Source organism: Zootoca vivipara, chromosome 13 (assembly GCF_963506605.1).
Source record: "Zootoca vivipara chromosome 13, rZooViv1.1, whole genome shotgun sequence".
Classification (NCBI taxonomy): Eukaryota; Metazoa; Chordata; class Lepidosauria; order Squamata; family Lacertidae; genus Zootoca; species Zootoca vivipara.
Window position 1 is genome coordinate 52,644,303 of NC_083288.1, and position 26,537 is coordinate 52,670,839.

Below are 26,537 nucleotides of genomic sequence, written 5' to 3' on the forward strand. Positions count from 1 at the left end.
CCCAAAACGGTGTTCAAACAGGGACGTTTATTGAAATCTCGTTGGAAAAGTTAACATGAAATACCCATAAAATGACACAGCATTTGGGTGGGTGGAAGAGAGACTAACACACAGGGAGGGAGGGTTGGCAAGCAGGAGAAGCGGCTTCATTTTTTAAAAAAGAAAAGCTTGGGGGGGGGCAGAACTGAAACCCAACTTGGCAAGATGACTCCTGGGCTCAAAAGAAATCGACGTCTTCTGGGGCATCCAAGTCTCGGTACTCCACTATTGCCCGTGGATCACCTCGCACCATCCTGCGGAGATAATTGGGGGGTGAGATGGTGGCACTGGGGCCCAGCTGCGCCCTCTCCGACCCCCCTGAGCACTGCCCCTGTAAGGCAGAAGGCCCCCACCCCACCCCTCCACAATAGGTTTGTGGCCCATCTCTGCTCTTGCTTGAATTAGATACACAAACACCTACCTGTTGCGTGGTTTGTTCAGGTAGCCGCCCTGCCCTCGGAAGGTGTCGTAGTTCCCCCTGCCAGCGGCGTACGGGGTCGGTGGGTAAGGAGGGCCCCCTGCGAGATACCAAAGGGGGGGGGGAGATCATCAGAAACTGACACACTGTATTGTTATTGGGGTATCTTTCTTGGGAAGGAGCTGGGAGGGGTTTTGCTTCTGTTCTAGTTGATAAACAAAGCTGTTCTAAGTACACATGTTATTAAACTGTTCATTTCGAAACAAAAATTAATGTGTTTGTTTTTCACGGAGCCATTGCGGCCAGTAGCTGTGAATAGCCCTCTCCTAAAATGCATTTCTCCAGTCCTCTTGTCAAGCCATCCCAGCAGGCAGCCGTTATTGCCTCCTCCTGTGGGAGGGAGTTCTGTAGTTTACCTATACACTGTGTAATGGCATTTCCTTGCAAGGCTCCCTTGGACAAAGCCCATTTGCAGGGCAATAGCGCTGCTTGCTCCCCGGTGCCCCCTTGTGGGAGGAGGCCTCGCCAGGGCTGCACCAGAAGCTTTTACGTACCTCCGTATCCCAGGATGGGCAGGCGGGGCTGTCCGTAGGGCAACAATCCCTGGGGGGCCTGCGGAGGGTAGGGCAACCCTGGAGCCAAGCCTGCAAGAGGAAGAGGGAAAGCACTGCGGTTGCTGCGGGAGAGAGGCAGAAGGGACGCTTGGGGAGAGGGAGAGAGCTGCTGCGTCAGGCTAGGACCCCCCTCCCCCCTGTAGTCCAGCATCTTGCTCTCACTGTGGCTTTGAGGTTTCTAAACCTTCCAGGGTTGTTGTGGCTACTCTTGAGTAACGACCCTCCACATCTGCTTGTCTTTCAGATGTTTTTATTGGTGCATATTATTTACAGTGTAAGGCAGGCATCCCCAAACTGCGGCCCTCCAGATGTTTTGGCCCACAACTCCCACGATCCCTAGCTAACAGGACCAGTGGTTGGGGAAGATGGGAATTGTAGTCCAAAACATCTGGAGGGCCGAAGTTTGGGGATGCCTGGTGTAAGGTGTCTGAAGTCCCACGTCTGTTCATTCAGAGTCAGATTCCTGCACTGCCGATTTCCGGCTCTTAGTCCAACACAAGAGCCTGGGAACCGTGAAGCGCCTCCCCCTTCTCCGACGCCTCAATTCCGGCGTGGGGGGGGGGATGGCCTCCCCCTCTCTTCCTGCCCATGGAGTAAGGGCTCTTTGATGCTGCTGGAGTGTCGGCACTCCCTTTCCGTTTCCTGGCTCTTGTAATCTGACCCTGCGCTCGAGTTACTGCTTGGAGAAGAGCTCGTCCTGATGAGGGGGGGGGGGCTGTTCTCTGTAAGCCTTCCCCCTTACAAAACCGCTTTTAGGTTTTTCCTTACGAATATAAGAATAAATACACTGTTGGTGGCAACACATCTGTCTCGAGAGACAACGGAGTGTCTCCGGGGCTGAAGCCACAACGCTGGGGAATCGCAGCGCCTGCTGTGGCTGCAGAGAGTGGCAACTCATAACTGCTGCCTCCTGCGTTGTTTTTGCGCAGCATTAGGAGCCCCAGAGTGACCTCTCTCAATATAAAAAATACTGTGGGAAACAAGCCGGACCTGAGCACAAGAGCCACTCTCCCTTCCTGCGGTTTACAGCAACTGGGATTCAGAAGCACTGCTGCCTCCGAATGTTTGCGAGTTTCTGGGCTTCGAGACAAGATGAAAAGTGTGTTCTCTTCTGAAAAGTACCCCTGCCCTGTGCATTTGCTGAGCCCCCTGGTTCTGCCTGTCCCTCTCTGCCTTACCTTGTCCTGGTGGCTGGTTGGGCTTGAGCTCAGGCAGGGCAGGCCTCTTGGCGTCCATGAGGAAGTTGTTGAAGAAGGACACCTCCTTCTTCACCTCCTCGATCTTCTCCGCATGCTTGTTGAAGATGTGCTTGCGCACAAACTCTGGGCCCTGAGAGAAGAATGAGAGCAATGGAATTGGGGAGTCAGAGTCAGAAAGGGAGTCCCTGAGCATCATCTAGTCCAACCTCTCTGCAAAGCAGGAATTGCACCTAAAGAAACCCTGGCAGGGGGCTACCCATCTTCCCTTTATGAACATCCAACGAAGGAGAGCCCACCACCTTCTGAAGGAGTCTGTTCCACTGTCAAACATCTCTTACTGTCAGAAAGCTCTTGCTAAGGTTAAATCAGAATCTCCCTACATGCAACCTCAGTTCAGGTCTTGCCTTCTGGAACAGCAGAAAACAAGCTTGCTTCATTTCCTGTGCAACGGCCTTCAGGTATTTGATGAGAAAGGCTCTCATTTTCCCCTCATTTTCCTCTTTTCCAGGCTAAACACCCCCATCTCCTTCCACCGTTCCTCATAAGGCTTGGTTTCCAGACCCTTGGTCATCTCGGTTGCCCTCCTCTGCACATCTTGCAGCCTATCAATAACCACCTTAAATTCTGGCACCCAGAACTGGACACAGGACGCTAGACTTCTGTTGATGCAGCCTGGAATAGTGTTAGCTTTTTTTGCTGCCGCATCTTGCTGCAGGCTCATGTTAAGCTGGTGGTCTAGAGAGTGAGGAGGGGGGGCATTTGTGCAGGTGCACCAGGGAGCGTGGCCTCCTCTCTTCCCCTTGGAAGCTGGGAAACGAGACTCACCTTGAACTTCTTCCCGCTGAGGGGGCACAGCCATTTGTCCTTCCCCAGCTCCTGGGTGTTGGCCGTGACGAACTTCTCCACCTCCTGCTCGGGGTCCTTCTTGCCCATTTTCTGGGCCTCCTCCTCCGAGAGGAACTCCCGGGCGCTGAACAAAGGGGTCAGCTTCTCCTCAAAGGTCTTCTGCCAGTCAGACACTGCAAAGGGAGGGCAAAGGGAGCTCGTGGGCAACATGCAATGAAGCTGTATGTTGGGGCATTTGGGATAGACGAGTTTCCCTTGGGGGCATATGCTTGGCCACTGCGAGAACGCGGGTGCTTGTTTGGATAGGCCAGGGGTGGCCAACTCTGAAGAGACTGTGATCTACTCACAGAGTTAAAAACTGGCAGTGATCTACCCCCGTTTTTTAGGGGTTCAGGTCAAAGTTTTTGAGCTTTTTTTTAGGAAGGAAAGCCCTGTTTTGGGGGGTTCAGGTCTAAGTTTTTGAGCTTTTTTAGGGGAGCCAAAGTTCTTGAGCTTCTTTGGGGAAACCCAGTGATCTACCACAAACATCCGGTGATCCACCAGTAGATCACGATCTACCTGTTGGACATGCCTGGGATAGGCCATTCGAAAGGCAACTCTCATAGTATCGAAGTGAGCTGAGGAGCCAGGAGTTCTGGGTCCCGGTCCCCGTCTCCTCACCCAAATGACACTCTTTCTTCCCAGAAGCAAGAAATGGTTATCCTCACCAAGTGTGTTGCTCCTTAGCAGGGCAGAATTTTGAGTAGTGCAAGGGAACAAGGGTGGGAGCTGGGCAATAAAAAAAAAAACCCGGGAATTTATTCATCTTGCATTTAGTTTCCTCAACAGCCATTAAGAGATTAAGAACACAGAAACAGCCGTGCCAATGGCCTATCTAGTCCAGCATCCTGTTCTCACCGTGGTCAACCTCTGGGAAACCTGCAAGCAGGATTCCACCAAAAGAGTAGTCTCCCCTCTTGTGGTTTCCAGCAGTTGGGGTTTGGAAGCACATGCTGCCTCTGAGTGGAAGCAGAACATTAGCCATCCTGGCTAGAAGCCACTGATAGCCCTCTCCAACTCCTACATGAACTTGTTCCATCCTTTTCTATAGCCACCCATAGTTGGTGGCCATCATTGCCTCCTGCAGGAGGGAGTTCCACAGTTGTGCTGCGTGAATGCAAGGAGCTAAGGAGAGACTGCTGGATCAGGCCAAAGGGGGCCCATCTAGTCCAGCATCCTGCTCTCACAGTGGCCAACCAGATGCCCCTCCAAGCGGGACCCGAGTGCGAGAGAACTTTCTGCAGTTTCCAGCTACTGGCATTTGGAAGTACGGCCGCTTCTGACCCTGGAGGCAAAGCCTAGCTACGGATCGCTTCCCCTCCCATGCATTTGTACCAACGTGATCAGAAGAGGAGGCTCCAAAGAGCCCACAGCCCGGTGCTGTTCCAAAGCCTGCTGTGCCCTGCAAGTGGGGACCACAATTCATTCTCTTCCACCTGCCTTGCCCCATCCTCCAGTCCCTGCTTCTCAATTTGTATCGTATTATTTTATGCACTGTGGCTTGCCGTCGTTTTGTTGATTGTAGTTTAGAAATTATTCATTGTAATTGTTAAGAGTGGATCTCTGTTTAATTTTTATATGCTGATATTATTACAGTGGAACCTCGGTTTACGAACACCTCGGTTTACAAATTTTCGGTTTACGAACGTCGCGGACCCATCTGGAACGGATTAATTCACTTTCCATTACTTTCAATGGGAAAGTTCGCTTCAGTTTATGAACGCTTCAGTTTAAGTACTCCGCGGACTGTCAGGAACAGATTAATCCACTTTCCATTACTTTCACTGGGAAAGTTTGCTTCAGTTTATGAACGCTTCAGTTTATGAACAGACTTCCAGAACCAATTACACCCATGCTTCGGGTTAAGTACGCTTCAGGTTGAGTACTCCGCGGACCCGTCTGGAACGGATTAATCCACTTTCCATTACTTTCAATGGGAAAGTTTGCTTCAGTTTTATGAACGCTTCAGTTTATGAACAGACTTCCAGAATCAATTGTGTTCATAAACCGAGGTACCACTGTATTCTATACTAGGGATGGTTAAACTGTATCATACTTAATTAAAATAAAATAAGACATCCCCTGAAAATAAGCCACCATGTGTGTTTTTGAGGAAAAATAAATATAAGACTGTGTCTTATTTTTGGAGAAACACGGTACCTGCTGGACATGCCTGTTATATACTATTCTAATGATTGTTGAATGTGACTTTATTTGATGTAGGTTGCTTATTTTAAAGTTATGTTTTATTACAACATTTTTGTATTAAGTTAATTGTTATAAGGTGTACATTCTTTGTTTCTTCAGCTTGTGAACCGCCTTGGGTATTGGACAGAAAAACAGTATACAAATTAAAAGTGATGATGATTATTCTCTCTCTTTTCCCACCCACACACACGCAGCCCACCCACCTTCTCCATGGGTGACCCGGTTGGGGGGGATGGGCCCTCGCACGTGGATGATCCCGCAGCGGTTTGGCATCTCGTCCTCGTTGACGTACTCCGAATTGTTGTAGTAGTCGACTGAGTGGACGATGCGCAGGTACAGAAGCAGCTTGTCCAGCACCTGCAGGGAGGGAAGGAGGGACGTTGGCCCTGGGTGGGTCCTCAAAGGAAGCCCACCGGGGGTGGAGGGGGAGGCCGGGCCTGGAGTTAGTGGACCTCTGGAACTGTTATTATTAAATTTCACCCAAGGATCACAGGACAGCTTAAAGCACAAAAATACAAAGATGCATAACATTCTAACAAACCTGCCATTATCTCCCTTCCCCCCCAGTTTAAAAATCCATAGACTGCTTAATTCGCCAAAGGCCTGGGAGAAGAGGAAACTTTCCATCCAGATGAATGTAGTGAAGGCGCCAGGCGAGCCTCGCTGGGGAGAGCATCCCATGAGCAGGGAGCCAGTGCAGAAAAGGCCCCTTTCTCATGTTGCCACCCTCCAGACCTCTCTTGGAGCAGGCACACAAGAGAGCTGTTTAAGGCTTTATAGGTCAAAACCAGCACTTTGAATTGGGGCCGGAAAACTGATCGGCAGCCCAGTGCAGTGGGGCCAGGATCATTGTTATGTGCTAAGACCGCCTTGCCCCACTGAGCAACCCAGCTGTCAAATTCTGCACCAGCTGAAGTTTCCGCACAGTCTTGGGGGCAGCCCCACATAGAACGTGTTGCCGTAATCTAACCTAGAGGAGTTATGTGCTTTGTGTTGCGGGGCTGTTGCGCCGTGGTAAGTGTACTTGCCTGGACTCAATCTCCCGTGGCGTCTCTAGCCAGGGCCGGGAACTTCCCCAGCTCTGGAGAGCTGCTGCCAGTCCGTGTAAGACAGCACTGAGTTGGACGGACGCTGACAGTCTGACTTGGTAGAAGACAGCTTCCTATGTCCCCAGCTTCCCGAAAACCAAAGCTCCTACTTCCCACACCCTCAAACAAAGCCACTAATCTTGCAACAGTCACCTTGACGAGCTTCTCGTCCCTCTCCACGTTGAGCTCAGCGGGGTTCCCTTCCTTGGGGGGCTCTTCAGAGGGCTCCCCGCTTTTGCCCAGCAGCTCCTCCTCCTCAGCGCTGACCTCTTCTATCAGGTAGTCCGTGATGTTCTTCAGGATGGGGTTCTGGGAAGGCAGGCTCTGGGGTGGCAGAGAGGGAGAGACCGCTGTGAGCTTTGCTACTCTCTAAAAGACAGAAGGTCAAGCCTTCCTTCTGATGGCTATGGCTCCAACTCTGTTAAAAACCAACGACCCATCTGCTTGAGCCACTGTGTTTCTCTATGGACAGCCTTTCCCTGAGCAGGTGCCCCTCCAGTGCTTTAGACTACAACTCCCATCAGCCATGCTAGCTGCGGTTGATAGGAATCGTAGTCCAAAGCAGCGGGCGGAACACCAGCTCAGGGAAGGCACACAGGCGACTTCCTGCATCATATGTAGACATTCAGCTGAGAACTGGTATCCGAGGGGAGCCATTTTCACGAATCCATAGAGTTGGAAGGGACCCCCGGGGGTCATCTAGTCCAACCCCCGGCAAGGCAGGCATCGCAGCCAAGTTTCTGGGGATCACGTACAGCACGCTCGATCCAGTTTGCCATCTGAAGAGGCACAGAGGAATCCGAAGGGCAGAAAAACCCAAGGGCTGCGAGCGGCCCCCTCCTCCAAGAGTCTCCCCCCCCCCGTGCCACATGCCCCCAACTGACCGAGACTTCAGAGGCCGGACGGGCCTCCCCGGCCCCCCACAGCTGGGTGCGGTCATCCATCGTCTGGATCAGCTTCGCCGCCAGTTTGATGTCGTTGCGCAGGATCTGCTTGTGCTGCGTGATGCCGTTGACGTTCCGGACGCGGCGGGTCAGGTCGCGGTTGACTCCGGGGCTCAGCTCGCATTCCCGCAGCTGGGGAGAGGGCGGAGGGCAGTCAAGGCCAGAACAGCGCCCCAAACCTTGCTGAAACAGGGAGGGACCCCCTCCTCCTCCTCCTGGCATGCAGCTGTGTCTAGGCACAACATTTTAATAATAGCACTGCAGACAGGCATTGTTTATCCTCTCTACCCCGGGGGGGGGGGGAACACTACAGATTGGGAGATACAACTTAAGAGAAGGTCTCTCGCAGTTCCCAAACTTTTGGGGGCCATCCCCACCTCTGCTCCTCGGTGCCCCCCCCCACAAAAGCATTATTCAGAATAGCGGTTTGCACGGCCCGCTCAGGAAGATAACAACGCGATACAGTTCAAAACAGGAAAGATTAACTGCAGTTAATTCAAAATCCAGTTAAAACGATTCAGTTTGGTTCACTCAACAAAACAGATGTACTAGATTCCAGGGATACGAGCTTCTCAAAATGTGACAGTCGTTTTGCACCTCCAGTGCCCTCTCCAATGCCCCCTCGCCTCTTAGGGTCCCCCCCCCCAGGGAATCCCCCTGCCTCCTGCCCCTTTTGGGAATCGCCCATTTACCCGAATGTTCTGGAGGTTCCAGCAGATCTCCTTGATGTTGACGCTGCGGTCAAAGGTCACCCAGCCTCTTCGGAAGAACCTGAAAAGGAGAAAGGTGTTTGGGTGCCGGCCTTTCCAAACACCCTCTCCCCCTTGCAGGCACACAAACACGCACAAGCCTGACCCACCCTGCCTTTCCTCCGAGCCAGTTCACACAGGGCTCTCTCGTTTCACCCACACAACGGCCCTGCAAGGTAGGCTAGAGGCCGAGATAACTGCCTTGCTTTTCTCTGTAGAAAGGACTTCTCGGCTGCCAAATGGCTGGCATGGTTGTTTTCCGGCCTGACAAAGGAACATTCTGCACTGTTGAAAGCAGATCTTGCAATTGCTTAGCAGAAGAACCGCTTATGATGAGTAAGTTGCTCACAGCCACTCAGTTAAGCCTTACGGCTCCGCAGAGATTTGAAAATAGGGGAATTCTTCCTCCACCCTCTAGAGAGAATGAGGAGGACCAGTGGATCTCCCAGGGATGTGAAGGAGATCAGGACGGATTTCTGACTCCCAACTATTTAACGACGGCACCAACTTAAATGACTCTCCCCACAACGCCTTAAATATATTGCCGGAATGAAGAAAGCTTGGAGTGGGGTGTGTGTGTGTCTGTATTCATTTTTTAATCTTTAAGAGGCTTTCACACCTGGCTGGTTAGTGGTTCTAGCAAAAATATGAAGGAGATCCCACAGGCCTGAACAAATTATATTGAGAGGGCTGTCAGTGGCTCTTAGCCACAATGGCTCTGCTATGTCTCTGCAGTCGGGAGGCAGCAATTCTCCTGGGTACCAGTTGCTGGAAACCGCAGGAGGGGAGAGTGTTGATCCTGTGTTCGAATCCTGTGAGAGAGCAGGTCGCTGGCCTAGACGGGCTCCCTTTGGCCTGATCCTGCAAGCTCTTCTTACCTTCTTATGCTGTTCTACAGACAGGGGATTCTACGGAAATATTACCGATAGGACACAGGCATACAGACACAGAAGCACGTGCAAGAAGGTTTTGGGTGTAGGTGTGTGTTAGAAAAACGAAAGTTACCTCCTTTCTGGCTGGGGTTCTGAAAGAGCCACTCGCATGAAGCCAGGGTACCTTTTGCAAAGCTGGGAGAAGGGAGAGAGGAGAGAGGGGAGTCAAAAGCTGGAAATCTGGGGGGTACGGGGTATGTTAAGGCAGAAAACCCTGCTCAACACCCGGCCCCAGAAGAAATAAGAAACCTTGCCAAGTCAGCTCCTCTATCACAGAAGGGGAGCCCATCTTAGGATTTGAACACATTGATTCAATGCTAAACATAAGAACTTTCTCATGGCAAGAGCCATCCGGTATCAAAACAGGGTCCCTTGGAAGGTGGTGGGCTCTCCTCTGTTGGAGGCCTTTGAACAGAGGTTTTCAGCTGTGATTCCTGCATTGCAGGGGGTTGGGCTCTTACCTTCCAAGTTCCAGACTGCAGAATCCGGAACCGGCAGCCATGTGACACCGGAAGTTGCGTTGACGTAACTTCTGGTGTCGCTTTGCCCTTCTATGGGCACCAAAAATGGCCGCCGGCGGCTTCGAAAGTCGCTTGTACGCATGTCAGGAAGTGCGCCGACGCAACTTCCGGCATCGCTCCGCCCATCTATGGGCACCAAAAATGGCCGCCGCCAACACCGGAAGTCGCGTCTATGCACTTCCGGACATGCGTAGATGCGACTTTTGAAGCTGGCGGCGGCCATTTTTGGTGCCCATAGAAGGGCAAATCAGAAAGAAAAAAAATGGCCGCCGGCAGGAGAAAATAACTGAGAAAAACGGGAGACGAAGTGATACAGGGGACCACCGGGAAAGGGTAAGTAAAAAAGGGGTTTTCCCGGGGAAAACGGGGTACTTGGCAGCTATGGGTTGGGCTAGATGTCCCCTGGGGTTCCTTCCAGCTCTTCTACAACCCTACGATCCGCTCGTTTCTTACACTGACACCCCACCAAGAGCTGGAGGCGGTATACGCATGTCCCTGCCTCTCCGTTTTGTCCTACCCTGCGGGGTAGTTTAGGCTGAGAGAGGCCCAATGGACCACTGCTGATTATCTGTCCCCCACCAGAGTGTGCTGGGAAGAGAGATGCCGGGTTTACTAAAAGGCAGGAGGGAGGGTGTCTGGAAAGCTCTGAGCACCATATATATCCAAAAGGGCTGTGGCTCAGTGGGAGGGCTGAGAACACACCTAGCCTGGAACCTGGAGAGCCATAGCTGCCAGCCAATGTCGACATCACTGAGCTAGGTGCAATATTATTATTAATGAAATAGACAAGACCTGACTTCCTATGTTCCTTATAAGCCTTCCTAAGCCTGCCCTCCGGGGGGGGGGGGAGCTCCTAGGGTCTCACAGCCCACCCTAGAAGCACCTGCTCTTCCCTGCAGCGCCACACAAGCTGGGCTCCACTCACCGCTACGATCTCCGCCTGGGAGATGTTGGGGGCGATGTTCCGCACAAAGAGGGAGCAGGTCTTGTGCAGGGGGCGTGGCTTGGGCTCCCCATCCTTCTCCTTGGCTTTGGGGGGCTCCTCGCCACCTTCCTTTGCTGGCCCCGCTGTCGTTGCGCCTGCCGCTCCCGCTGCTGCCCCCACCTTCTCCTCCTTCGGCTTTTTGTCTGCAAAAAGAGATGGCAAAGAACTCAAGAGCAAGGCCTTTATTTGGCGCATTTCCTCTAGCTAACCGGCGGCGAGGGAATTGTGAATCCCGAGGCGTCGGAAGAGCAAGCTGACTCTTGTGAGCTGCCGAATTACACATCTCAGCATCTCTAGGTCCAAAGAACTGGCGCTTTGGTTTACCAGAGGCAACACTTTTTTTTTTTTTAACCAGATGCAGGAAAGAAAATAGTTCAGGCTACAGAGGCTTTTCTCTGGCTTCAGCAAAGCCACAGAGGCCCTGTCAGCAAAACCCTTCGCTCTTTTCTAATTTGGAGACCTCTAAACGTAAGAAGGTAAGATGGGCCTGCAGGATGAGGCCATCTAGCCCAGCATCCTGTCCTCAGAGTGGCCGACCAGATGGCCATTATGGGATGCCAGAAAGCTAGATCTGAACGCCAGGGCAAACGTCGTTTCGCAATGCGGCTTTTCAATCCTTTCTTTTGCTGCTCACACATCTTAAATCTATACCGCACATTTCCCTGTACAAGACGAGTGTTTTTTCTTAGAAAATTATGACAAAAAGAGGGGGAGGTCTTATACACGGATAGTGCATAGTGGGGACGTGGGATTGGCTGCTCCTGGGAGCCGTAGATTGTCAGCGGCTATTGGGTGTGTTTTTCTGCGGCAAGGACTGGTGTCGATTGGCTGTCACTGTGGCAATTGGGTGGGCGATTTTCTGCTTCTGCTGTTGAGGGGACAGGCGATAGGTGGGTTTTGAGATGCGTGACAGCGTATGTCAGGCAGGTGAGCTATTTTCGGCAATCCCCCCTTTGAAAAGCTCAGTAACTCTGCCCCTCGCAAAACAACTCAACAACTCTGGGCAATCCTTCCTCCATTTTCCTAATTTGGAGTCCCCCAAAATAGGGGGCGTCTTATACACGGGGGCGTGTTATACACAGAAAAATACAGTACATCCATTCATTGGTTTGTTTTCCTACTGCATCTCTCCACCCACCTTCCTTGTCTTCCTCCTCAGGGCGCCCGCCTTCGGACTCTGTGTCAGATTCAGAAACGCTGCCTTCGTCGTAGCTGTCGTCTCCACTGCGCTTCCGTTTGTGCTTGTGGCCAACCTGGGTGGGGGTGGGAGAAAGGGATCAGTCATTCCTACCCCCCAAAATCTTGTTTCTGGTGCATATTATCATTGCTGTATATCTTTAGGTCCTGCCTTCCCCGCAGCCTCAGGGGCGGCTTGCCACAAATGAATGCGACACGGATAAAAACGTCTAAGAGAGACCCGTCGAGAAATAATTAAACTACGAGAGACTTCAAATAATATAAAAGGCAGGCCCTATTAAAATACAGGTGATGAGAATAGCGCAGCATTACTTTAAAGCCCTTTCTTTAATAGAAAATGGTTGGCTCCCAAAGCCTGTTAGAATAAGGAGGTCTCCAAAGCCAAAGGAGAACAAGGAGGGAGCTGACGCTTCCTTTGCACCATTTACTCCTGAAATAACGCTCGGCCTTTCTTGAAAGAGGCAGGGAGGTTTGTTCCCCACCTATCTTTTTATTTTATTTTAGCGTAGGTGGTGTCTGGTCTCTCTAACCCTCTCCTGGTCTCTTTCCCTTGTGCAAAGACACCCCAAGAGGAAAAAGCCCCCGTTGGCCCCTGGCTCCTGGCCCTCTTCGTCTTCGTGATCTGCGGATCAGGTGATTTTCCCATTTATTAACAGTTTCTCATAGAATTGAAAGGGACCCCCAAGGGTCATCCAGTCCAACCCTCTGCAGTGTCTCTCTTTTCCTTAAAAAGCTCAGGGTGGCAAATGCGACTTCCCATTTTATCCACACAAAAATGAGGATAAAATGTGTGTGTGTGTGCATGAGAGAGCAACTAGTCCAGGCGAACATTTTTACTCACTAATGTCAACAATTTAGATATTGCTTAAGCAGCGTACACAAAGCAGTGTACACAAAGGTTATGAAAGAGGCATGGAAAGATAGATTCACTTAACATTGACAAGAAGGTAAAGGTAAAGGACCCCTGGACGGTTAAGTGCAGTCAAAGGCGACTATGGGGTTGTGGCGCTCATCTCGCTTTCGGGCCAAGGGAGCCGGTGTTTGTCAACAGACAGCTTTCGGGGTCATGTGGCCAGCAGGACTAAACTGCTTCTGGCGCAACAGGACACTGTGGTGGAAACCAGAGCGCACGGAAATGCCGTTTACCTTCCTGTTTGTCTACTTGCACTGGTGTGCTTTCGAACTGCTAGGTTGGCAGGAGCTGGGTCAGAGCAACGGGAGCTCGCCCCGTCACGGGGATTCGAACCGCCGACCTTCTGATCGGCAAGCCCAAGAGGCTCCGTGGTTTAGACCACAGCACCCTCTGCGCCCCTCCCATCTATCTAACCTCCAGCACGGCATAGACCTGACACTGTGAATGAAGTGCCTCCACACACACCCTACGCTGGCAGCTCATCCACTTCCTGCCTGCTCCGGTTCAGTGAAGAGAAGCACGGAGGCCCCTGTACCTTTTTGGCCTCCTTGTCCGTCTCCTCTTTCTTCTCAGCCCTCTTCTCCTCCTCTTCCGAGGCCTTCTTCGCCTTGTCCTCGACAGCTTCCTCGTTGCCAGCCTAAGACAGAGCAGGGAGGCACGTCAAGACTCCCCTGCCCAGCTCGCAGCAGCAAGGAAGGCCCAGCCAGGATCGCACCCGCCTCCCCAGGAGCTACCTGAAGGAGCGTCTCCACCCCCATCGTTCTGCCCGGACACTGAGGTCCAGCACCGAGGGCCTTGTGCCGGTTCCCTCATTGCGAGAAGCCAAGTTGCAGGGAACCAGGCAGAGGGCCTCCTTGGTGGTGGTGCCCGCCCTGTGGAACGCCCTCCCATCAGATGTCAAAGAGAAAAACAGCTACCAGATTTTTGGAAGACATCTGAAGGCAGCCCTGTTTAGGGAGGCTTTTAATGTTTAATAGATTATTTTATTTCATTTTCTGTTGGAAGCCGGCCAGAGTGGCTGGGGAAACCCAGCCAGATGGGCGGGGTATAAATAATAAATTATTATTATTATTACCTTCTTGGCCTCCTCCTTTTTGTCGTCCTTCTCCGAGGCTTTGCGGTCCAGCTCCTGCAGCCGGTTCTCTTCCTTCTTCCCCGGCTCTGCCTTCTCCTGACGCTCCTCCTCTTCCTCCTGGTCCAGGATCTTCAGGTCGTGTTCAGTCCCGCCTTCCATCTTAATGACGGCTGCAGGGGGAGAAAGAGCCACCACCGTCATGACCCTGACAGGCTCTTAACTATGGCATGTGGCAACACATTGTAAACAATTCGGGCTGGGGTGGGGTGTTTCAGCGGCTTTCAAACTCAGCAAAAGATCTATGTGGACCCCAGGCTGTGCCAAACGCTGCCACCTTTCTTCACAACCGTTTATGAAGATAATTAAAACCGGCAGCCTAGAAGATTAAAAATATGTCAACACCTACGTGTCTGGAGATGGGCTGTCTCGAGTAAAAATGTATGGCTCGTGATGAGGACAGATGCAATGGCCTTCTGGGCACCCAAAGCAAAAACTCTCCTCCGCTAGAAATCTTAAGGCAAAATCAGGTAAATCAAACCCTACTGTTGAAGTAATAACTGGCTTTCCTTTACCCATGGGTCCTCTGAATTTTGCTATCTGGTTATGTTAAGGAAATAAGCACAGGGAATTAATGCAACGTCTCTTAACTGCTGCCAGAATTATTTGTCAAAAACTGGCCGGGGCGGAAATGGGAACACCAGCGCATGGGTAACTACAATGTGGGACGTTGCATACCTGGCTACGGTTGCATGCATGGTGAGAAGCAGAGAGAAACAGAGCCTTTTCACGATCTTCTCGAGAAAGAAGGTCTGTGCTACTTGGAACGTTGAGATATTAACTTATTACGTGGGATTTTGGCATGAAAATCTGTCCGTATATGTGTGGCTTCACTGCACTTCTGCATCGTTCTGGCTTCTGTTGCTTTTCGTTACAAATAAATATATGCAAGGAGGACGACAACAACGACAACAACAACAGTTGGTATTTAACACCAGCAAAATTAGCTAAAATGTATAGGATGAGTAATAAAATGTGCTGGAAATGTAATGAGAAGGAAGGAGGATTTTTATCATATGTGGTGGAAATGCGAAAAAGTTAAAAGATTTTGGGAAATCATATATAATGAACAGAAAAAGATTCTTAAGTATACTTTCCCCAAAAAACCAGAGGCATTCTTATTAGGAATTATTGGACAAGAGATTGCAAAGGAGGACTATATGATATTTTTATATGCAACAACCGCGGCTAGGACCTTGTTAGCCCAAAAATGGAAAACTCAGGATTTACCGACGATCGAAGAGTGGCAGACAAAAATGATAAGACTATGCAGAACTAGCGAGACTGACTAGCAGGATCCGGAACCAGGGCGAAACAAGGTTCCAAAAAGACTGGAGTAAATTTGTGGATTATATGGAAAAGAACTGTAGAAGTTTAAAGACACTTTCAGGGCTGAAATAAATCCTACGAATTGATTTTAAATGGATGGAAGAAAAGAACTGCGAGATAAGAGCTGAACAGAAAACCAAATGAGGGGAGGGAGGGAAGTCAAGCTCGGCAGAGCACTGAGAAGGAGAATTGTTAAAAAGATAGTTGTGTGTGTTGTGTTTGTTTTTGAATGTTTGGTTTATTGTTTTAAATGTGTTTATTTGGAAAATTCAATAAAATGCTTTACAGCAACAACAACAGCAACAGCAGCAGCAACTGTACCGGCGTCCAAGACTTTGATGATGGCGTTGGCCTTGTCGATCTCCAGCTGCAAGTTCTCAAACCAGCCGTTGTCCATAAGGTAGAGGAAGACATTGAGGCGGTTCTGCAGGGCGTTGTGAGATTCCTGCTTCCTCCTGCCGGCTTCGTCCGGGTGGTATTTGGACCGGAACCTGAACGGAACCCAAATTAGCAGAAGGGTGGGGGTGGGGAGGGGCAGGTGGGGGTGGGGTGAGAAGAAAGACACAGAAAAGGAGGGGCGGAGGGGAGGGGAAGAAATGCGTTAGCCAGAAGAACGGGAAAAGGGAAGCACGACCCTCTTGGTCGCTAATTCACACATGCAAAGCAGGGAAGGAGGGAGGAAACTCCAGGTGGTGGTTTTTGTTTTTTGGTTTCTGTGGAAATGGAAGTGTAGAGGGGAGGGAAGCGCTGCTCGAGGAATTTCTTGGTCGCTGGCAGGGCAGGCCAAAGCCCCCGAGGGACCAAAAGCTATTTTTCGCAACCATCTGTGGTCTTGGTTCTTGGGGCAGGCGGAAGCCCACCTCCACAAAACGGGGCGCCGCTCACTCGCTGTCTCCCGCCACAGGGAGGGTGCGTGCACAAGCGGGGTTGCCCTTGGGCCGAGAGTCTTTGCGGAGTGGGAGCTTTGGGGAGACTGCGTCGGTCTAAGAAAGGGCCTCCTACTCCTCGACAGCCTGGCTCGGTTCAGAATCTTTCCCCCTTCTTTCTTTGGGTTTGGTTTGTTGTTGATGCTGCTGTTGTCAAGTTTATTCCCTGCCTTCCCACCTTAAGGTCCCGGGGAAAGGATGTGGTTATCAAATCAACTTAGGAACCGCAAAGATAAGGCAGGTCCTAATAATGTACGCGTCAAGCATCAAAAGCCAGGGTAAAAAGGTGTGTCTTCAGCACCCGCCGGGAGCAGAACAGTGAAGGGAGTTCCACAGCTTAGGGGCCACCACAGAGAAGGTCCTCTCCCCCTGGGTCACCCCTACCCTGAGCCTCTGAGGGTGGAGAAGCTGCCAAGAGGGACCTCTCCGCAGATCTCGGCACCCGAGGGGGTCTGTAGGGAAGAAGGTGGCCGTTCAGGTAACTTTTAAAGGCTTTAAAGCGGTTCCCTCGCTACGAGAAGCCAAGTTACAGGGAACCAGGCAGAGGGCCTTCTCGGTGGTGGCGCCTACCCTGTGGAATGCCCTCCCACCAGAGGTCAAAGACAATTACCAGACCTTTAGAAGGCATCTCAAGGCAGCCCTGTTTAGGGAAGCTTTTAATGTTTGATTTCTGTATTTTAATGTTTTGTTGGAAGCCGCCCAGAGTGGCTGGGGGAACCCGGCCAGATGGGCGGGGTATAAATAATAAATTATTATTATTATTATTATTATTATTATTATTATTATTATTATTATTTAAATGCCAACACAAGCAACTTGGGTTTACAAGGTCACGACCTGCCTGCCCTGGGACCTTAGGGTGAAATGTAGTTAATAAATTGTAATCAGCAGCAGCAGCAGCAGCAGCAGCAGCAGCAGCAGCAACAACTGTTCCAGGCACCTCCTCCCTCCCTCTCAAGCCCTGCCACAGGCTTCTCCTCAAGCTTTCCCTGGTCTGGTCCTCCGCCTTGGCTGCCGTGCTAAAATGCCCCACACCCAAAGCCCCGCCTGCCAGGCAGGGACAGTAAGCCCTCCTTTGTCTGCAGATGCTAACTATGTGATATAAGGAAGGACAGCCCTGTTTGAAGATAAGCCTCACAGCCTGCCCCCCCCCCCCCCACAGCTCACGGTGTGGGGTGGGCTAGCTCCACCGGGGCCACTTCTGTCAAAGAGATATCAAACTCTGCGAGGAGATTTGGGGGGTCCCTTCTTGTGAGGCAGCCATTGACTCCATTTTCATGGAGGGAGCGGGTAGTTGAAGGCACAACAGCTGTGCGCTGCCTTCACGGTTGGAGGAAGCGATGCTTCTGAATCCCAGCTGCTGGAAACAACAGGAAGGGAAAGTTGATCGGATCCTGCTTGCTGGTTTCTTATAATGGGCACCCTGGTTGGCCACTGTGAGAACAGGACGCTGGACTAGATGGGCCATTGGCCTGATCCAGCAGAGCTCTCCTTACGCCCTTATGGAAACTGCAACTGAACCTAGATCCCTACGGTGAGTACAGAACGCGGTTCTCCCCCCCCTTTGGCCCAATCCAGCCTCGCCCTATTTGGGAGATGGTATGCTCTCAGGATTTGGAGATGGGGTGGGGGAGATGTAAAAGCAGTTTCAATGGGGAAGGCAGTTAAAAAGGGGGGTGGGGTGGGGTGGGAATTAATACAACCAAATCTACAGTCTTTTTTTTTTTACCTTTTGCAAATACAAGATATGCGTTTTAGATTTTTATTATTATTATTTTTTGCTCTCAGCTCTGATTTAAGAAGACAGAACACGTCATACATACACTGAGAGGAGTCACACTCCGAGCCTTCCAAGCGAAGAGAGTTTTCTTCGGCGGATTTTTTAAGAGAAAAAAAAGCAGCACGGGCTTAGCCCCCAAAGATTGGAATCTCTCTCTCTCTCTCTCGCTGGGTCGCAGGACTTCATAAAAACCAAAACAAAAGAGAGAAGAGGCTCTGGTGCCTGCGATTTCGCCCTGCTCTGCCTACATCCTGCCAACTCACATTCAGCTAGTCACTGCATTGTGCACAGTGAGGACCCTGACTGTCTGCGCTACGGAGGAAGAAAAAAAAAATCGCCACCACCAGCAGAGAGAGGAAGGGGGAAAAATTGGAAGAAAAAAAACACATTCAAGGCTCTTTGGTTTGTTTGGCTTATTTATGGATTCTCCAGGCTGAGGACGGATGATTTTTGGAGTCTCCTGTGAGAGGTTCTTGGGAGGAGGGGGAGAAAAGGCCAAGTTATTACAGTCAACAACCAATTAACAAAAAATGAAAGAAGTTCAAATCTATCAAAGGAAATTAAAATGGTCCAAAGTGAACACACACACACACACACACACAGAGAGAGAGACACAGCTGTGTTAAGATACCCAGTTGCCTAGGGAAGAGGGACCACACACAGCCCCCTCCCCTCGCTGAGATTCCCCCATCCAGCGCTGCAGCAAAGCGTCCCTCCACTCCCCCAGGCACACAAACACCTCGGCCACGTCCGTCCAGAGGCCACCTTTCGTCCCCAGTCTCCTTCCCTTGCCCTGGTGCAGCCTCTGCTAACCTGGCACCCTCCCGGTTCTCCGTGGACCTGACCTGAAGCCTGCTCCATCCATTCTGCTACCCTGGTAAACTTATTTTGGATGGCTCAATAATAGCAGCTGCTTTGTAGAAACTAGAACTAAACAAAAACGTCCCCGTCCGATGTGCCAAGCCCCACCCTTGCCTGCCCTCAAAAGCAGAGTAGAGTGTTGCACTAGAACCTGGCAGAGACCAGGGTTCGAATCCTCCCATTCGGCCCTTGGGGGGCCAGTCACTGCCTCTCAGCCTATCCTATCCTGCAGGGTTACTGTGGAGATCAAATGAGTGGGATATAAATGCAACAGATAATTTAAAAGGTCGATACAAGGATGTTTCCCCTGACTAGCGGCTGGCAGTTTTCTTTCTCAATTTTATTTTGCGTTTGCTCAGTTTTCAAGGATTCTGCTGAAAAGCATCCGTGTGCTTTTAACAGCAGGCGAACAAGCTGCTGGAGCTATTGAGAGATGAACCCAAATCAAAGAGAAACTGGGGTTCCGAGCTGGAATTCTAAAAGTATTTAGTACACAAGCAAGCCAGCTGAGAAGCAGACGGGAAATAGGAAAAAACACAAGACACCTAAATGATGAAAATCTGCATTTTACAAGTGAGAGGAGGGAAGTGGGTGCAAAAGAGCTTGTTACCATCTGGATTCAGATAATCATGGCTGTGTTCGCACACAATGCTAAACCATGGTTTGCTCAACGAACCACATGACAACAAGCCTTGGTTTGTTCTCTCCAAAGCTTGCTTTGCTCCCCAGCTGTGGTGGCTTTGTAGCTTGGCAAGCATCTAGGGTAGGGGTCAAGCGAGATCGTTGGGTTCAAACCTGGGGTTAGACCATAATTGGAACAAACCATGGTTCACAAGCCGACAAGAAGCCACAGCTTCACGTTGCGGTGCCTGCTGCCAGAGAACAAACCATGGTTAGCATGCTGGGCTTGGGACTTCTAACAAGCCACACACTCGCTAAATGAGTCATGTGCGAACCCAGCCAGTGGTGGAAGAAGTTTTTATGCTGACTGATGTGAAACAGAACAAGTGGAAAACATGTCAAAGGGAGCAAAGATGGTATGTAGGTGATAAGGATGGCAGGAGAACACCACAGACTTCCAGAGAGGAACGAGCGGGGTTTCTACACGCCTCTCAGCTCCCACCTCTCTCTCACCACCATCGCCACGCATTCAGTATCCCCCTGCATCACCGCGTCCTTCTCAGCAGTTTCTCCATCTCGTAGAGCACACCCGACCGCGCCAAGTCAAAGCCCGTTGCGTCAACTAAATCAACCAACTCCAAGCTGGCAGCCTCCGGATGCTTCAGACAACGGGCACAGCCGGCTCGGCTGAGAGATGGTGGGAGCTGTGGTCTGAAACATCTGGGAGGCGCCAGGCTGGGGGAGCCGGGGCCGAATATCCCTGATTCGCTGGGAACAGCTGGTTGATTTCATTTGCTGCGCTGGTTGTAACGGAGTCTCTCTCACACACTAACACTGCTCTGCTATCTGTAAACCAGGAACGTAGACTAGGGAGGGTGAATTAGCACCCGAATCTGGCAGTCCAAGAGGAGGGGGGCCTATTTCTGGGAGGCGGGGGGGGGGGTCGCTGGAACAAGGCCAGCACCCAGAATGGACGTGTGTGTGTGTGTGTGTGTGTGTGTGCTGCTTTTCAAAATACAGTCTGGCCCACCACATGGTCTGAGGGACGGTGGACCAGCCCATGGCTGAAAAAGGTTGCTGACCCCATGTTCTAGCCTGCCTGCATGTTTCTGGGATGGGGGAACAGCTCACATACCCCACGGGGGAAAATGCGCAAGGACCTCACAGGGATATGTGCAGAACATTCTTTCAATTAGCTGGAGACTTCATGCTACGTTTTTTAAACCCACCCAAGTCATTTAAAGCCCTGAGCATTCCAGCAAGCTACACCCATCGGAAGGCCAGAAAGCGGCCTTCTAATGCCTGACAAATCTAGCAACTGGTTACTGAATTATATTCCACTCTGAAGGCTCTTATTTAAGTTGCCAGTCATGCATAACTACAGATACACATCCCTGAGGGAACCAGACCACTCCTTGCTCCCACCCCAGTCCAAGGCAAGAAGGCCCAGCCCACGAGAGACGTACCACTCTTCATCCTTGTGGGCCAGGAAGAAGTCTTGCATCTTTTGGCGCTGGAAGTCCAGCTTGTAGTCGTTGTAGCGCTTCACGGCTTCCGTCTCGTCAACGGAGTCGTCCAAGGAGAGGAGGAACTCCTTGAAGTTCTTCATCACGGGAGGGGCAATGCCCAGGTCCACCTCCGCGATGTTCCCCAGCCTGGGAGGGAAGGAGGGAAAGGGAAGTAAAGAGGTGTGCATTCTCGCAATTCAACGTCTCCAGTGCAAAGGGGCCACCCTTTCAAAACCAGCTAAGCTCCACAGAGCCTTTTCAAGTGTGCAGTTGAGTTGTCAAGTGCAGGAGATGGAGAGGTGGCCTGCCCTGGATGGGGGCCGCACTCCCTCGGAAGGAGCAGGTTCGCAGTTTGGGGCTGCTCCTGGATTTGACTGGGCTCTGCTAACTTCCAGAATGGATTTCTGCAATGCGCTCTACATGGGGCCGCCCTTGAAGATGACTGGTAAACTTCAACTGTTCCAAAACTCAGTGGCCAGATTACTGGCTGGGATTCCATATAACCCTCATTTTAAAAAAGCTCATTTTAAAACAAACCAGTTTGTTTTCGGACCAGATTCAAAATGCTGACATTACACAGTAGGACCTTGGTATTCAAACGGCTAGGCTCCCAAACGCCGCAAACCCGGAAGCAAGTGTTCTGGTTTGTGAACGTTTTTCGGAAGCCGAACGTCCAACGTGGCTTCCAATTGAGTGCAGGAAGCTTCTGCGGTCAATCGGAAGCTGCACCTTGGTTTTTCGAACAGTTTCGGGAGTCAAACAGACTCCCGGAACGGATTAAGTTCAAGAACCAAGGTACCACTGTGGTTTAAAGTTCTAAATGACTCTTGGTGGTGGACCGGGAGAGGGTCCTCTCTGTGGTGGCTCCCAAGCTATGGAACTCCCTCCCTGCAGAGGTTCACCTTTCACCTCTATCATAACAGCATTCTGGAGGATGCTGAAGATGCTGGTTTTTGACACTTGAGGGGTGTATCTTGAAGCCCCACCTTATTTTTATGATTGTTGCTTTAAACTGTTTCTAACGTTGCGTTTTAAAAGTTGTAACCTGCCCTTGGACCTCTGAGTGAAGGGTGGGCAATAGCTAAACAAATAGCTAGATTTGTTTTTAATTTACCAACAGGATTAACGACAAACCCAACGTAACTATGACGTAACCAATCCAATCCCTGCTCAATACAACATAACTGTAATTACTGAAGAAGCCTGTGCAAGGCTTAATTAACTGTAATTATTTAATTAACTGTAATTACTTAAGAAGCCTGGGTACTTTCTACTGTTAAGTACCCAGAGTGGCACAATATGAACTATAGGACCATGTGGCAGCCTGGCCCTAAGCCACTTAAGAGTTTTAAAGGAACTTGACACAGCCCCTAAAATGAAGGCCAGATGCAAACTGGAAGCCAATGGACCTGAGGTGCGCTCAATTATGTTCCCCAGCCTATGCGCACTAGGCAACGGCCTGGCTGCTGCATTTGAAGAAACCTAAAGGCCTCAGACTATCTCCAAAGTGAGCCCCACATTGTGTGCATGGCAGGGCCGCCCCTGGAAGTAACTGGAGCATGGATGGTGGGTGCCAAGTGGGACAAGCCTGTTTGAAGTGTTCTTTATTTAGCTGTGATTCCTGCACTGCAAGGAGTGTAGGAATGAAGTGGATGACCCCCGGGGGTCTACAATTTCGCCTCTATAATCCTATTATTCTACTTCGTCACACGGAAAGCAACAGGGAGGCATTTCAGTATTTGCAGGCACCTGTTCTTGGGAAGACGATTTGACCAACGTATCTCACGGTCTTCAGGCAGAGCAGCCTGAGGTCTTACCTGAGTGGCAAAGGCCACCTGGCTTGAACAGGCAGGACGTGCTTGGAGCAGCTTACCTGGCTTGGATAGGCAAGATGTGATGCTGTGTCACGTGCATTTCTGGGTGAGCCCAGGGTTGCGGAGGTCCGTAGGTGGGGCCAGTGGTGACGCCACTGTAAGGCATCTCGTAGCCGCTGTGGTAGGGGTCCGATGTGTGCTCATCCCTGCAGAAGTTTTTTGGGGGAGGGGGTAAAGTTAAAAACCACCAAGAGGATTGGGGGAGAACCAAAGTGTTAATTGATCCCGATTTATTTTGAAGCAAGGGTATGTGTGTTAAAACCAGTTCTTCCCAAACTGTTTCTGGCTGGTCCACACCCTTGGTTCCATAACCTCATTCCCCCGTGCGTCCTGCCTTACCATACAAAATGCAATATTCAGAATACCCGTTTGCACGATAATGGCACAGAGAAATTCAGAATGGTGCCAGATGGGCGGGGTATAAATAATAAATTTATTATTATTATTACTATTATTATTATATTCAAAATCTAATTCAAGCAATTTAGCTTAATTAATTCAACAGAATGGATCCAATCATACCAGCTTTTCAAACTCGGACAATTGTTTCCACCTCCAGCATCCCTACCCCCCCCCCCCAGGTTATAAAGAAAAAGTTTTGCCTCCTTCTCTCGTATCACTAGAACTCGCGGACATTCAATGAAGCTGAACGCTGGGAGAGTCAGGACAGATAAAAGAAATGCAGTGGAACTCCCTCCCACAGGAGGCAGTGATGGCTACTAGCCATGATTGCTACGTTCTGCCTCCGTAGTTGGAGGCAGCAATGCTTTGGAATTATTCTTATGTATTTATTGATACCCTGCCTTTTTCCCTGACAAGGACTCAAGGTCCTTGAGAACAGCTAATCCCAGTTGCTGGAAAGAGTTGCTCTTGTGCTTAGGTCCTGGCTTTTGAATTTCCCAATGGGGCACTTGGCTGACCACTGTGATAACTGGAGGCTGGATTAGATGGGAGACTGGCCTGATCCAGAGGGGTTCTTCATGCTCTGGAGGGTCACGGATTCCCCAGACCTGACCCAATATGCTGTTTCTGCTGAGCATCTCCTCTTGGGAACTAAAGAGCCACGTAATGCAGAACAAAGAATGGAAGAAGCAACCCAGAGGAGATCGAACGGCCACCTACCAGTCTCGTCGCATCCGTTTTTGTGGGGGGCTCAGTTCGTGGCGAGGTGGGGAGAAACGCTCCCGCCGGTTCCGGTCATAATCACGGTATTCGCCTCTGCTGCGGCGCTCTCGGCCCCTGTCCCACTCCCTGGATGCAAACAGCACAGAGCTAGTAAGGAGGGAAGGCATAACTGACCCCTCTCTGCGGCTGGCAGGGCAGAAATCAGCCCAACTGGGTTTTCTACCAGCTCTCTGTGCCATGAGCTGAAGTGCCTGAGAAATATTTCAGGACCTGCTCTACCTGGATTCCATCCTGCCCCTTCAAAAACAGGGCAATCAACAATCAACCATCACGTGTTAAGGATTCTAATATGCTTAAAACATATTTGTTTACGCAGCCTGCTCAGATGGGCAGAACAGGTGCTGTTAAACAAAATACCTGTTCCACATTTGTAAGAACTCAAATCTTTTCGTGCAGCAGCACTTATGGAACTCCCTGCCCATTGACATGAGGAAGGCACATTCAATGTACTCTTTTTGGTGCCTGCTAAAAACATTTTTGTATAGACAAGCAGGCGTTTAGAAAGCTGGTGCAAGTTTTAACCTGCATTTAGCCTATTGTTATTTTAATTCTTATTCATAGCTTTATTGGGGTTTTTTTCTGTAAACCACTTTGATGTGGTTTTTTTTTACTATCAAGTGGTGTATCATTTTAATGAAATAAATAAAATAATAAATATAGAACTCCTTCCTGTCTTATAGATCCGCCTCCAAGACTGAATGGGCTTTCCTGCAGCCACAGAAAAGAAAAGCATCAGGTTTGGTCTCCTTGGGAACAGAGCAACTCTCTAAGCATGTCCGCCATTGTTCCATTCCCGAGGTCACTTGGGGTGTACCTGTCGCTCCAGTCGTCTCGCCGCCTGTCATCACGTTCTCGAGAACGGTCGTAGTCACTCCTTTCGCGTCTGAATTTGTCCCTGCGCCTGCGGTCATATTCGTCATCACTGTCACCCATAGCTGCAGGGTGCTACTATCCCTTGTTCTGCAGACAAGAGGCAGTTAATCTAAGGGGGTCCAGCACAGCTGTCTTCAGGTCGAAAATACCCCTGGCAAAGCACAAGGAAAAGTAAAATAAGTGTGCCCACGCCTGTTCCCAAACATGTCCGGAACTCAACCCCTTTAAAAAGCACTATTCAGAATGGCAGTTTGCACGATCCACTAAGATAACACAATAAAATTCAAGACAATAACAATTAACTGCACATTTATTCACAATCCAATTAAAACTGTTTAGTATTGCCTACGGTGACTGGCAGCTGCTCTCCAGGGTTTCAGGCACAGAGTGACTCCCAGCCCTACCTGGAGATGCTACTGGGGGGGGGGAGTGTGGGAAGTTCTGCTTGTAAAGCAGATTTCCTACTACTGTGCGATGGCCCCTTCCCCTAATAACAGCAGTCATTAAAAGGAAAACAAAGCTAGGGTCCCCAGACGGGGCCAGGACTACAATCCCCCTCATCCCACAGCCATCCTAACCCAACGATCAAGGATGATGGGCAATGTGGTCCACCCACATCTAGCCCAATCCACCCAGGTTGAAGAAACCCTACTCTAGACAAACCTTCCCCAACCTGGTCAAGAGGTTTTGCACCACACGTCCCATCATCCATGGCCAGCTCAGCCCAATGATCAAAGATGGTGGGTGTTGTGGTCCACCCACGCCTAGCCCACTTCACCCAGGTTGAAGAAACACTGTTCTAGTCCAGGGTTTTCCAAATTCGGGTCTCCAGCTGTTTTGGGACTACAATTCCCATCGTTCCTGACCACTGGTCCTGGCCAGCGAGGGATGATGGGAGTTGCAATCACAAAAACAGCGTTTTTGGGAAACCCTGCTGCAGACAAACCTTCCCCGACCTGGTGCGCTCCAGGGGTCTTGGACTACAAGTCCCATCATCCACGGCCAGCTCAGCCCAACGACCAAGGATGATGGGCGTTGTAGTCCACCCGCCCCTGGGGAACCACAGGCTGAAGAAACGCCGGTTTAGTGCAGCCCGCCTTGGCTCCCCTGAGAGGGCCTCACTCACCGACCGAACCCCACGCTCTTCTCCGCCGCACAGCCGCCCTTCCGGGCACGAGGCCGCCTCTGGGCCGCCTCCCTCCCCGGCCACGCCAGAGGAGGAAAGGCAGGGAGGAGGAAGGCCGGGCCTCTCCTCTCCTCCTTTCCCGCCGCCTCCTTCTCTCCTCGCTCGCCCGCGCGCCCCTTCTCCTTCCTCCGCGCCGGAAGCCTGGCTCCGGGTCACCAACCACTTCCGGTTCCTCTCCGGACAGCGAATGAGGTTGCGAGGCATGGAGGTGCAAGGAGAGATGAAGAGGTGGGACTTCCGCTAACTCTCCCATTAACAATGATAATAATTGGGCTCGTGTGGAAAATCAGCAACAACTTCTTAGATGAAAGCAGTGTTCGTGAAATTCACAAGGGACCAAAAAAGGAACCAAAACCCCCACCCAGAATAGGGAGTGTGGGTGGGGCGCTCTAGGACGCGGGCGCTCTGTGGCGCCCCGCCATGTTGGGGAGAGGAGGCGCGAAAGGGAGGCCCGCGGAGGAGGAGATGGCTAGAGCGTCGTGCGCTGCGTCTTCCGGCGAGGAGGCCGCCGGTGGCTAGAGTGACGTCAGCGCGACCATAGAACCGGGTGAAAGTTTTAGAGTCGCGTGG

General features: G+C 50.9%; 1 protein-coding gene across 2 annotated transcripts; it reads right to left on the reverse strand.

The window, feature by feature from the left end:
- Positions 1–7: 7 nt before the first annotated feature.
- Positions 8–26,113, reverse strand: SRRT (serrate, RNA effector molecule). 2 transcript variants are annotated; one of them, XM_035134253.2, is made up of 20 exons: positions 25,908–26,113; positions 24,723–24,868; positions 23,846–23,974; positions 22,723–22,869; positions 20,808–20,996; positions 15,475–15,644; positions 13,768–13,937; positions 13,228–13,329; positions 11,721–11,835; positions 10,523–10,725; positions 9,150–9,211; positions 8,088–8,166; positions 7,336–7,527; positions 6,605–6,775; positions 5,567–5,720; positions 3,096–3,289; positions 2,250–2,400; positions 1,012–1,101; positions 461–557; positions 8–293 (listed from the first exon to the last, which is right to left on the reverse strand). In XM_035134253.2, exons 2-20 carry the CDS (start codon positions 24,839–24,841, stop codon positions 218–220), a joined length of 2,610 nt encoding a protein of 869 aa, XP_034990144.1. In that variant the 5' UTR covers positions 24,842–24,868; positions 25,908–26,113; the 3' UTR covers positions 8–217. The 2 variants fall into 2 exon arrangements, with proteins under 2 accessions (XP_034990144.1, XP_034990143.1); XM_035134252.2 differs by having other exon boundaries at positions 24,723–24,932.
- Between the last annotated feature and the right edge of the window lie 424 nt (positions 26,114–26,537).

Bases quoted from the DNA above. Each gene is read 5' to 3' on its own strand.
- SRRT (XM_035134253.2), bottom strand. From the start codon at position 24,841: ATGGGTGACAGTGATGACGAATATGACCGCAGGCGCAGGGACAAATTC. The intron at 3,290-5,566 runs GTGGGTGGGCTG...CTCCCTTTGCAG, and splicing joins CCGGGTCACCCATGGAGAAG to TGTCTGACTGGCAGAAGACC. The intron at 294-460 runs GTAGGTGTTTGT...TTATCTCCGCAG, and splicing joins CTGAACAAACCACGCAACAG to GATGGTGCGAGGTGATCCAC.